At 37.8% G+C, this 12,084-nt stretch overlaps 1 protein-coding gene across 1 annotated transcript; it reads left to right on the top strand.

The window, feature by feature from the left end:
- Positions 1-215: 215 nt before the first annotated feature.
- On the top strand, positions 216-11,551 carry LOC145786087 (lysine-specific histone demethylase 2-like). The gene is made up of 19 exons (XM_082597731.1): positions 216-544; positions 1,152-1,244; positions 1,655-1,755; positions 2,062-2,227; positions 2,732-2,916; positions 3,382-3,475; positions 3,807-3,919; positions 4,280-4,400; positions 4,858-5,137; positions 5,411-5,580; positions 6,253-6,494; positions 7,118-7,245; positions 7,580-7,711; positions 8,007-8,113; positions 8,288-8,395; positions 8,802-8,907; positions 9,061-9,186; positions 9,601-9,753; positions 10,323-11,551. The coding sequence occupies exons 1-19, from the start codon at positions 399-401 to the stop codon at positions 10,443-10,445; spliced, it is 2,694 nt and encodes an 897-aa protein (XP_082453857.1). The 5' UTR covers positions 216-398; the 3' UTR covers positions 10,446-11,551.
- Positions 11,552-12,084: the final 533 nt, after the last annotated feature.

The raw sequence follows: 12,084 nt of genomic DNA, 5'->3' as shown, positions 1-12,084 counted from the left end.
TTGGAATGAAGTTTGCATAGGTTACAGTTTTTGTGCTCATGATATAACCGTAAATATTGTGAAATCTATGTTGTACCATCTCACAGGCTAAGCGGAGAACGTTCAATGATTTTATTTCCACTGCCGACTGGGTTCCTACCACTCTTGGAAAACGTAAAAGCAATGACACCAGTCTTGAGATTGCAACAAAACTTAGTAAACAAGAAAATGTGCTAGAAAGTAAATCTGATTTATGCTCTGATCAAGACAATGCATCTCAATCAGACAATTCTGTAGTCCCAAAACCTAATGAAGAAACTCAAAAGTCCTCAACACAGAAGAAAGATGGCAATGCCTTGAGGGTCACAAAACATAGCGTAAAAAGCTCCAGCGCAAAAACTGTTTTCAAGAAAACATTTATGAAGGCAAATTTTGCTGGTGCATCATTGATTGCTCAAAAGCATAACAAGGAAGTCAATTCTGAAGAAGTGAAAGTAATGCATGTTTGCAAGAAAAGTGGTTGTAGAAAGTCAGGATTGATCTGTTGTATCAAAGCCACAAACAAGTAAATATTAAAATTTTTCGTAAGCTAAATCTGATATAGCCTATGTATATACTAATTACTTTGCAAATAATAGAACATGCTATTTTATATCATAGATAATAAGTACAATGCCAATGAAACAACATCAATTTAGAAACCTCAGTTTTGTTAATGAAACAATGTATTTTTCTCATATAGCATCACTAGTTTTCAATCCCCCCTTATGTTTGTGATTATTTTATTCCGTTTCTAGATCATCTTATTCAAAGTCCTTGAGAATACATGAATTTCAGTCTTTCTAATGACTCCAACACTCTTCAGTTTATTTGTTTTTGTCTCATCCTTTTGTTTGTTCTCAGCAGCTGCAATCTAATGATAAACCTAAGCTGACAAAAAATTGCAGCAGCAGCCGCAAGTGTTATTGGTTGTCATAAAAAACGATCTTCTACTCTTATGTTAAATCTAATACCAGCAGGCAGATGATTTCCCAATGTTTCACCTCATTAGGTCAAATTGTTAGCTGTAGTGTATTTCTTTATATAAGTCGAGTATGTTTGTCTTTTGTGTTAACTAGTCTCATGTTCAAGTATTGTTCATTTTAACAACATAATTTTATAAACACTTGTAGTTGCATGGAATCATCAGGGAAGTCTTCACGTTGGTACCACATGTCAATGGAGGAACATTACTGCAATGGATGCTTTGAGCAATTTTACAGAGTGTACGGCACTTGTTTTGTATTGATTGCTATTGTATGCTGATTTGTTTTGTATCCGTGATATTGGGTTGTCAAGTGCTCCGGCAGTAGGCCTACTTTGCTGCTCTTCAATTGCTACATTGAGCTCATTGATACTGGTTTGAAATTACTTGTATGTGTAATATTATTTTATAACTCGACCGACCACTCATCCATTTCTGACATGCTCTCTCTTGTTTGACTGAAGCTTACTCCTTACTGCATGTTTAATTATAAAGATATATATGTAACGTTTGTGCTTCAGTGGCATGCATTGGAATGTAGGCTACATAAGATTAAATCCAAAGGTGATGAACAAATACGTTCTTTATCCTCTCATAATTGGTTTCACATTGACATTATTATCAAAATATCGAATGATTGTAATATTGCAGGAAAAATTCTGGTTGTGATGAATTTCATGACTGGAAACGAACGTGGATGCAAAACAGCAAAGCCGATGGAAACTTCCGAAACTTAACAACTTACATAGCAGGTTTAGCAGTTTTGTTACATATATACTATTGTAGCCTACTTATTTGATTTTTATTCAAGTATTTCTATTCTTTCTTAGTATCATCATGTAGGCCAATATGTGTATTGTTGAGGTTTAATTGTTTATCGTTAAATAATAAAATCAATAGTAATTGGTATCCTGTACCGTACATGTGTAATGTGTATGCATGATTTTTTTTTGTTTTAATTGCCTAAGGTAATGTGTAATGCTGTATGTCTTTCTGACACTAACAAACTTCTCAAAACTTGAAAATACAATCAATCAGCACTTGCGCATTAACCTTAGAAAGACAGCTTCCATACTGGGTACAGTGCACGTTGTGTGGCCATTGGAGATCGCTGACAAACGAGATAGAGCTTACACCTGACATCGCAAGGACTTATACGTGTATCAAGGGAAACTTAGCCAATACGGCGGACATGGAGCAAGATGAAAATGGTCACGGCTGCAGGTATCACTTTATTTTAAGAACATGCAACATAACACAGTTGACAGTTAAAAAAAATTATGTCTCACGTTTTTTTCTTTTTCGTTTCTGCTTTTATGTTTTTATTTGTTTTTTATATTCACAAAAAGTTTGTATATTTTTTCAAGCAACACGAGGAATTAAGTGATTAGTGAAGACTAAATAAACACAACCAAAAATTTTTTATCTTCAGAACTCAAATCAAACTGCAATATGTAAATACATAAATGACTTCAAGAAATTAAAAAAACAAAACAAAAAAAAACATTGTGTTTTATCCATCATTGGTAATTATAATAATTATTTGTAAATATTACAAAAAATATTTTTTTCTCTTGCAGAAACCAACAATTTGACAAACTGATTTGACTTTTGCAACAACTCAGCAGCTGTGTTGTGAAATGAAGTCTTTGTCTTGTAAAGTGTTAACAACATTGAACTAGTAGAAAAGTATTATTGTTATGAATGATACCACAAATTTAATCCCAGGCGTGCCCCTCACATCAAGTATTCCTGCTCAGCACCAAATGAAAGCTCGGTGGATGTTGCCTTAGATCCCAACACGCCCTGGATGGCTTTGCTTAACTACATTCCTTTCCTTAAGCAAAGTCCTGCGGCTCCATTCCTCACTGGATATTATCCGGACGGTGTTGGAATGAGTGCAGTTGATACAAGTATAATTCAATCATTTTAACAATATTTTTGACGTTGAAAAATTACTACCGTATTGAAAAAAAAAATTTTTTTTGAATGTGAAAATTGAAATTTTTGCTGTGACAAATCAAATTACTACCACATAAAAAGTAAGAAGTATCCAAGCTTCGCGTCATTCATGTCTTGTGGGCTTGTGGCATTTTGGCCTTGCCTCATTCGTGTTTTGCGGCCGAGGCATGGCGTCAGTCGTGTTCGCGTCATTTGAACGGCTGCATAAATTCGTGTAGGCTATCCTGTTTTTGACGCGTTATTAAATATATTTTTGCTTTGTCACATTGAGTATTTGTATCTTTGCTTTTTAGTTCTACAGCAGTTTAGATTCATGTTAATCCGTACGTGGTTACGACAAATTTATACCATTTTAATTTTTGTATAGTTTTAGTGCGAATTCAATTTCCTTATGTTATATTTGTTAAAACTTTTAGCCAACACTCAAACCATGTCTAAGTTTGCTTGCGATACTGAAGATGATGACGTAATTCGCCCTGCTGATGTTATGGAGAGAATTAACTGTAAACAGTAAGTTAAGCCCTCACGGTTTCTAGGTGCACTTTGTTGTTGTTCGAAATTACGGGAACCTTAGTACACAATCATTCATCGTTGAAAGCACATAGAAATTTGTGCAATCTAAATTTTTTTTCGAATACAACACTAACAGTCTTGCCAAATAAACCTGGAGCAACAGGGCAGTGTGACTTCCATTGAAACTTGGTGTCTTTCCCCTAACTAGGACTAGCTTATTTAACCTTTGCTTTCAATTAAAAAGCAAACAATTGTGAACTTTGGTGTGAAGTGCAAAGTCTTATATTCGATTTTCTGAAGTAACTAGTTCGGACATTTTTCTGAGTAGGAAAAATGGAGTCATGCACAGCAGAAAGAAAGGGTCTCACTTGAATGAACAAACCTCCATGATGACGTCACCAGGCGGAAGAAAGCACGCTTACAAAGAACCTCCTGTTCCGGGTCTCGTAAATTCTTTCATAGTTTCATAACTTTTTGCATGTTTTTTCGGATTTAAGCTTAACTTTGATGAAGTGATGGATCGTTTTGATTGCAGAGAAATTTGTGGTATTTAGCTTTAGACAACATTTTTTCTGATCGCTGTAATGTTATTGCAAGCATTGACGACAGATTATTGCAGTCTACATCATTATTCATCAACCAAAACGATGGATATGAAAGTTCGTTGTACTGTATATTCACATCTTTATTAATTATTAGGGTGGAGAGAAAAAGAATTTTTTAGAAAGTCAAAATTTTACTATTTTTAGTTTTTGCGCTTGGTTTTTCAAATTCTATTTTTCAATGGTCCTTTGTTTTTAGTTGAAGGATTAAATCCTTATTTCCAACCCTTTTACAAACCCCATGAACGTGGAAAAGCTTTGTGTATGAGGCCAGATGTCATGGAGCTTGACGAAGCGGAAGAGTTTCCTATGTACTACAAGTTAGTACCAATTTGATTGATTTTGTACCAACCTCGCACTAGAACAATTGTAATGCACCCGCAAGGTTATTCGGTGCTGCCAGTCCTTTCTGCGTATCTGTATTCTATTGCGGAATTACTCGATGGTTTTTTTCGTGCTGGAAGGCAAATAAAAAAAATCTCTCACTCTCTCTAATGTCGTTTTTATTGATGCGAGAACGATAAGAAAACAAAAACGCCTGAATGATGCTTGTGTATTTTTCACAGCGTATTAAAATCGACTAACACGTGTAAAACAATCAACTAAACACGTGTAAAATAATGACAGCACTTGGATGTGTTTCAACTTGTCAGTCAGAGACTCATGTTCAATGTTCATCATAACACATGTGATTGCACATAACTTTGTAGTTTAGGGTTTGTATGACTTATGAAAAAGTTTCAATCTTCGAATTCCAAATCTTTATCACTCCAACAGGGATCAAACCGTTTATCTTGGATTGCGCAATCTCATCATTGCCCTTTGGATTCTCAACCCTCGTCGTTTCTTAACCGTTGAAAAATGTTGTCAGCATGTGTTGATGCGTGGCCTGTCCCGTGTGCGCCTTTGCACTATAGACGTTCCTCGAATCTTGCATTTTGTGACGAGGAAAGGTTTAGTCAATTCTGGAGCTTTAGGAAGAAAGGTTGATGCAACGGAAAACGGTTCACAGAAACTTAAACCAGGAATGCTACCGGAGGCTTACAGCAAGCAAAAAGTGAGCACATGTATTAGAAGTCGTTGACTTAGTGATCATTACACAATTGATAGCGATACATTGCGTACCTCACTCTTTGTTAAAGCTCAGACTGTTCATACTCCTATGTACATTGAAAGATACGTTATTAGGTTGCCTTCTCTACGCCACTTTTTCTGAAGTTAGTATAAACTATACTAATCAAGATGTTTATGCGGAATTTTTTGGCATCACATCAAAACGAAGACTTTTCACGCAAAGCAGCACTGGCAACGAATTAGTGTTTTTTTTTAGGTCGTAGTGATAGGTGCTGGACCTGCAGGCTTAGCTGCCTCCAGACAACTTCACAACTTTGGATGTAAGGTCATCTGTTTGGAAGCCCGCGATAGAATTGGTGGCCGTGTGCATGATGATTGGTCACTTGGTGGCGTATGTGTGGGAAGAGGAGCCCAAATAATCAACGGGTAAGGCTTTATTCGCTTCAGTAGGCTAAGTTTTCTGTTATTTTTCATCTTGAAACCTTGATTTTTGGTTCAGTACTTGAATATCGCGAGAAGGTTTTTTATGGCTCTAACCTGCAGTTCTTTTCGTCTTACTCTTTTCTGGAGTTTGTCGTCAGAATAAAGTAAATCTAAATGTGGTGAGGTATTAATAGGTCGAAGGAAAGAAGAAAACACAGAGTAATCTTTTTAATTTATTTTCTGTGTTCTTTTTTCTTCTATATATGAATGCCTTACCAGAGTTAGATTTACTTTATTCTGAAGAGACACGAAAAGACCTGCAGCTGAAGTGTGGTTTCCTAGTTTTGTAACTACATCTGTGTTATTTCTTGCCTTAAGTCGTGTTCTCGATAACCATAACATGGAAATTACATTTTTAATTACATGTTTAAACATGATCTAGTATTTATTGCCATCACAACAAAAACTGTCATTTATTACATGTTTCAATGCCGTTAGACGTTGAAAAGATGTAACAATGATAACTTTGGCCGATGAAATAGTTGAGAGTTACCTGATTTTAGTCACTGTTGTGCGCAGGGAACATGACTGTCAGCTGCTGAACAAGTCTGATTAGTTATTATAGAAATATATCAACCAAAAAATATGAGATTAAAGTCGATCTCTTTCTGACAGTTGCGTCAACAATCCTCTAGCGCTCATAGCTCATCAGCTTGGTTTGAAAATGCACACGCTGCAACCCCGCTGCGATCTCTTTGATGGGACGAGCGAGCAGTCGACCAAACGTCGACCTCCCACTAAACCTGTGTCCCTGCATTGCGATAAGCGCATGGACTTCCACTTCAATTCCTTGTTGGATATCATCGTAGAATGGAGGCAAGCTCAAGTTGAAGACGCTGAAGACTGTTCTCTCGGTGGTTCGTGCGATTGTGTATTGACATTCGTTCGTCGTCTTGCCGCTGTGGTTTGATTGTACCGTCTAACCCTAGCCAGCAACTCAATTCTTTCAATGTAAAAAATGAGCTGATGTGCTGGCTGAGGTATTATTAAAGATGAGAATCTCAGATGTAAAATAGACCTAACCATATAATTCTTTGCACTACATTGTTCGATTAAAACGACTTTTGATTTTTGTTTGGTGCTGTCTGCTTTCTTGAAAATATTCACATTCACCTCATGCGGCTTCAGTAAAAAGAGGGTTTAGCCACTCCGGCATTCGTTTTTTCAATTCAAGCCAGTAAACGTTGAAACTGATTAGTTGCAGAGCTTTAGTGTCACCCTGTAGCTCAGCGGTTGCATGCATTTGGTTATCAACTTCCAACTTCCATAATTGGCCACCGAAAAATACTTACGTTCTTGTCGCTTGCTTCTTTGAGCCATGCTTTAAAAATTGCATTAAACAATGGACGTGTAGCATTTTTTGACGGCGTTGTTGGACGTATATTATAGCGAACATACGAATGTTACAATGTGTATGTACGAATGTTACAATTACAATGTTACAACTTAAACAATGTGTTAATGATGTTATCTTGTTTAGAAAAGATACAAGAAGCCCACCAAGAGTGGATCAAGCAAAGTGGACTGTCATTTACGAAGCTGGAAGAACGACTTTTGAATTTTCATATCGGAAACTTAGAGTTTGCGTGTGGTGCCAGTCTAGACAAGGTACGATACATGCCGTGTCCAACAGCTATGAAATTTTAAGAAGATTCAAATCTTGACAACTTTTTCTTGACCATTGCCTTGCTTTGCCATTGTGTTTTAATAACTTCGTCATAATTACTCGGCGTGACGCTCAGCCGGTCAATCAATGTTTTTTATGTTTAATGTAAAAAAACAAACGACTAATTGCCTGGCTGGAATACTTCTCTAGCTAACCTGTAGCACAAACATATTTTCTTTCGTTTGAAATTGTTATGCATTTGCACAGCTGCTTCAATCGCAACAATTTCGTCTTTTACATCACTGCAACGTTACCAGACGATGTTATCGATTTCAGGTTTCAGCTTTTCATTGGGATCAGAATGAAATCTTCGCACAGTTTAGTGGAGATCATACTTTCGCACAGTTTGGGTTCAGCTCTCCGCTGGCTGCGCTTGCTACGGATTTGGATGTTAGGTTTAACTCTCCTGTATGTGGACTACTGTTGTAAAAACAAAAACGCTTGTATAATGTATATTGTATAATGTATATTGATCAATGATTAATCATATTTGTTTATTATATAAATTTGTGTGTCACTTTTATGTGTCCTTTTTTCTAATTTAACTGTACTGTATTTCGGTTTGGCATACATACGAGTACTACATCAGTTTCATAAAGCCGCAAGTAAAAAGATGTTACAAAAAGTACATATGGATACATGATGTCATGTGTGAGCTAAAACCCCTATGATTACTACCATCACAAGGTTACTATTTGCCTAGGTCGCCGAAATAACCTACAACGACAGCCAAGTAGAAGTGAAGACAAAAGGTGGAACGACCTTCCAGGCAGACCGTGTTCTTGTTGCCGTTCCTCTTGCTGTGCTGAGGTTTGTTAGGCTTCCATGTCCCAACCTGGCACAAGTTTTCATTGATGTCGTTTCAACATCAACTTCTATTATTATTTCCTAAAAAAATAAATTGAAAATTGCTATCGCTGATTCAGCTATCGTGGGAGTAGTGCTTACTTTTATTAAATTGTGTGTTTTTTATACATTTTCTAGATCAGGTTCAATCCGGTTTCATCCGGACTTACCGCTAGAAAAGAAAGAGGCGATGAATAGACTTGGCTGCGGGTGTATCGAAAAGATTGCGTTACAATTTTCAAACAGGTGAGGTTTCAATGGCCCCTTCTTTCGAATAAGGTGCTAGCAGTACATTTAGACGTTGCAGCCACTGGACCTGGTCATCAAAGATTAGCATTTCCATCTCGAGATCGGTAGATTGGGCAGTGATGAATAACGTGTCGTGCACTTGTGCGGTCTTGGAGTCTAGTCTGCACACACAAGATGGCGATTCGGCGTGATCCATTGAAACATATTGCAAATATAACATCCCACTCTAGAGTAGCGCGAAGGCGGTCAATGACCTTTTAAAACACCAGTTTTGGGCTTTTTTTTAATATTTCCACCATTTTACATATCAAGAAATTACACTGGGGTCAACGTGTGTTATTTTGAAGGGAAGCGCTTATGTCTTGTGAGTATTTTTTAAACTGTGCATACTTGTGGTTTCCAGATTTTGGGATGCTAAAATAAACGGAGCGAACTACTTCGGATATGTTCCGTTGACACCAGATAATAAAGGATTCTTTTCCGTATTTTACGACGTTCCTTATCCTCAGGTAAGCTTAGTTTTGTGCAGTTCCCAACAAATTACAAAAAAGATTGAAGCTTCAAAAACTTAACTTTCATTTTGTGAGAAGGCTTAGTTTGCTTTGTGACGTCATTTGTTTTTGTTTTGTGACGTCACTAAGTGATTTATGATTTGTTTTCAGTGCGAGAAGAGCAACGTGCTGATGAGCGTCATTTCAGGAGAGGCTGTGGAAGTAGCCAGAGGTTTGACCGACCAGGAGATAGTGGACATCGCACTGTCAATACTACGCGACATTTTTCCGGAAAAAGTAAAAAAAAAAATCCTTTTTTGCACTTTTTTTGTTGTCAACTCTAGTATGGTTTGCTGTTATCTACTGAATTCTACCGGACGCCGAGTCTTTTATAACAAAATCTGCATTTGACCGTGTTGTAATGTTGTATAGCGAATGTTGTAACACAAATTCCGTATTGCGTAACTTGTTGACATCAACTCGTGTCTGGTAGGCAACGACACATCGGTTTCTGTCAAACTTTTTTAAGACTGATCCTGACGGTGAAAACAGCCATTACGTCGGACTCAAGCGTGTGTGGCAGAATTGTTGATGTGTTTAAAAAAAACGATTAACTTAATTCCTGCACTTTTAACAACTCTCCAGACAGCAAATCAATGTAAAAAAGCGATTGATTTTGCTGTTTGCGTCAAACCTTTCTTCACTTTGCAGGCGGTGCCACAACCAAGCAACTACTTCTTAACGCGCTGGCGAGATGATGAATATTCACAGATGGCTTACAGCTATGTGAAGCGAGGAAGCAGTGGTGACGATTACGATCACATGGCCAAAGAAGTTGATGATAAACTCTTTTTTGCCGGCGAGGTAGTAGGGTTTTGTTATGTTTTAAGCCCATTGTGGTGTTAATAAAATACAGAATACAATGGAATGTAAGCGCTAAAGGGATTTGCATAGCTTATGGAAACGTTTTATATTCAAGTTTTTGAATTTTGGGGTTTGTACTTATTCTTGTGGCATAGCTTGCAAACTAAAAAAGGCTTGTACATTGTACAATGTGGACAAAGTATTTGATTGTAACGGACCTTGCTTGAAGATGAAGAGCCCTATTTTTACTGTGTAACCAACACGCTAACAGTGTCTTAGCATTGTAATTGTGCAGTTTTTTAGTCAAAGATCAGGCACGTATCCATGATACTCGAAGACTTTGTGAGAGAAAAAGTCGAATTCGATGAAAATCAGTTTGCTTCTTTGGCAAAATCTATCTACAAACTGGTTAATTCGATGCAGATGCGGCGTTCGAAAAGCTTAAGAGGGATCCAAAAGAGTTTTGGCTATGGCTTTTCCCAGACAGCAAATCAACCGTTTTTTTCCATTGATTCAACGTCGGCAGACGTTGCGTATGAAGCAGAATATTAATCATTGCAATGTTTCAGGGCACCAACCGTCACTTCCCTCAAACGGTGACTGGGGCTTACTTGAGCGGATTACGTGAGGCTTCAAAGATCGTGTCCCACAACAAGTTGAAGCAATCATCTTCAGATATCCACAGCTCGTAACTTCTGTGTTACCAGCAGGGCGCAATCACTTCGTAGATTTATTGTCAAGCGACGTTAAATCAACGTTAAACACTGTCTTACTTATGCTTGAAGTTGTGTCTTCTTTCTCATGACTGCCGTATTCCCAGAGAGCAAATCTACCGCTTTTTACATGGAGCGTCTGCAGACGTTGAATCGATGTAAAAAACGGTTGATTTGCTGTCTGGGTTGAGAGTGTCTGATAATGCATCACACGAGAAAAGTTGTGCTGCAAATTAGTGTCTTTATGGTTTATATGTTGTTTACTGTTTGAGATGTTTGCCACTTTGTAGTTAATATTTTTTTGTATTCCACGATTTTGAGAACTGTCTTTTTTGCTTTGCGTAATATGTATTGTATAAATCTAGCCTCTTTTGGTAGTTTTTTTTCAATTTCAGCCTTTAAAACAATTACCTTCAGAGAAATGTAAGCCACATAGAGTTATGAGTGAAACCGAAGTCTTTTCTCAAGTCAAGCGATACTGAAAAATGTTCATCATTTGCACTTCAGCTGTAGCCTAAGCTGTCTTTAATGATTTTTTTAGTTGAAGAAAGAAACAGTACCGTTTGCGATGTCAATTCAACATAAAACGAAAGCGAATTAACAAGCATTGTTCTGCCATGCATCAAAAGAAAACGTGGGATGACACCATGAAAGAAGACATGAAGAAAAGAAACCCTGAAAATTGAAGATGCTAACAATAGAGAGAGATGGAGGAGTCGCTGCAGACAACTGGTCGACGTTGATGTTTTGGGATAAAGACCAGGCTTCTTTGAAGCAAAATGGATGATGATGATGACATGCGCCCCAAGTGATGTTTTTTTTTGTTACATTTGCGTCAGTGCGTCAAAAGTATGCGAAACTGCAGTTTTCCAAGAGGTCTTCTAAGTCAGAGGAAAAGTGTTCATACATTCAATCATTCTTGACTGTTGCAATTGCAAATCTTGAATCATGCTTTGTTGTTCATGTTTCTTCAGGCCCGGTTGAAATCATGTTTGTTTATGAATCACCTTTTATTATTGAGCGTAGAAACCATGGTCCCGTTTGTTTTTGGCTGCACCTGCATTAAATTACTTCCACTGCCTGTAGCTTTTGTTGTGTTTGGAGTGGTCTACTGGTTTGATGGAGGGATAAGACTTAGGGTTGAATGCACCAGCAGCGGATCGTCCGCACTGTTAGCTCAGTGGGTACACGCTCTACTCAAGATCACGCGGCGCTGATTCGGCTCTCGGAGTGTGCGCTTGAGCAACGCATTTCAAGACTGCTCTCCATTCAGCTGCACCTATTGAATATAGCCCCCCCCCCCGGTAACAACAATCGGAAACTTCACTCTGCCAATCTCAGTAAGCGGCTCTGCCTCAAGAAGTATGGGAAGCTACCAGAAATAACCTATCAAGGCGTTGTCAGTCCGAGGATAAAGATTCCAAACCTCCGATTAAGCTAACCGTGGAATTGGATAATCGAGAATCAGTTTGTGCAAAGTTCATCGGTGGATTAATAATCCGCGATTTCAAATAATAGAAAATACACGACTTCGAATCTCGGTTTATAACTGGCCGACTTCACAGCCCTGTAAAGTTTTTCTGTAGATCAGTATTAGGCTGGTGGTTGTCATCATCGC

The sequence above is a fragment of the Aplidium turbinatum genome, chromosome 17, assembly GCF_918807975.1.
Source record: "Aplidium turbinatum chromosome 17, kaAplTurb1.1, whole genome shotgun sequence".
NCBI lineage: Eukaryota > Metazoa > Chordata > Ascidiacea > Aplousobranchia > Polyclinidae > Aplidium > Aplidium turbinatum.
Note: the sequence above shows the minus strand (reverse complement) of the source record. Positions and strands in the feature narration are given on the sequence as shown.

Excerpts from the sequence above, each read along its gene's own strand:
- LOC145786087 (XM_082597731.1), top strand. The coding sequence starts at position 399 with ATGAAGGCAAATTTTGCTGGTGCATCATTGATTGCTCAAAAGCATAAC. Across the intron at positions 2,917-3,381 it reads AATGAGTGCAGTTGATACAA|CCAACACTCAAACCATGTCT; the intron begins GTATAATTCAAT and ends TAAAACTTTTAG. Across the intron at positions 7,246-7,579 it reads GTGGTGCCAGTCTAGACAAG|GTTTCAGCTTTTCATTGGGA; the intron begins GTACGATACATG and ends TATCGATTTCAG.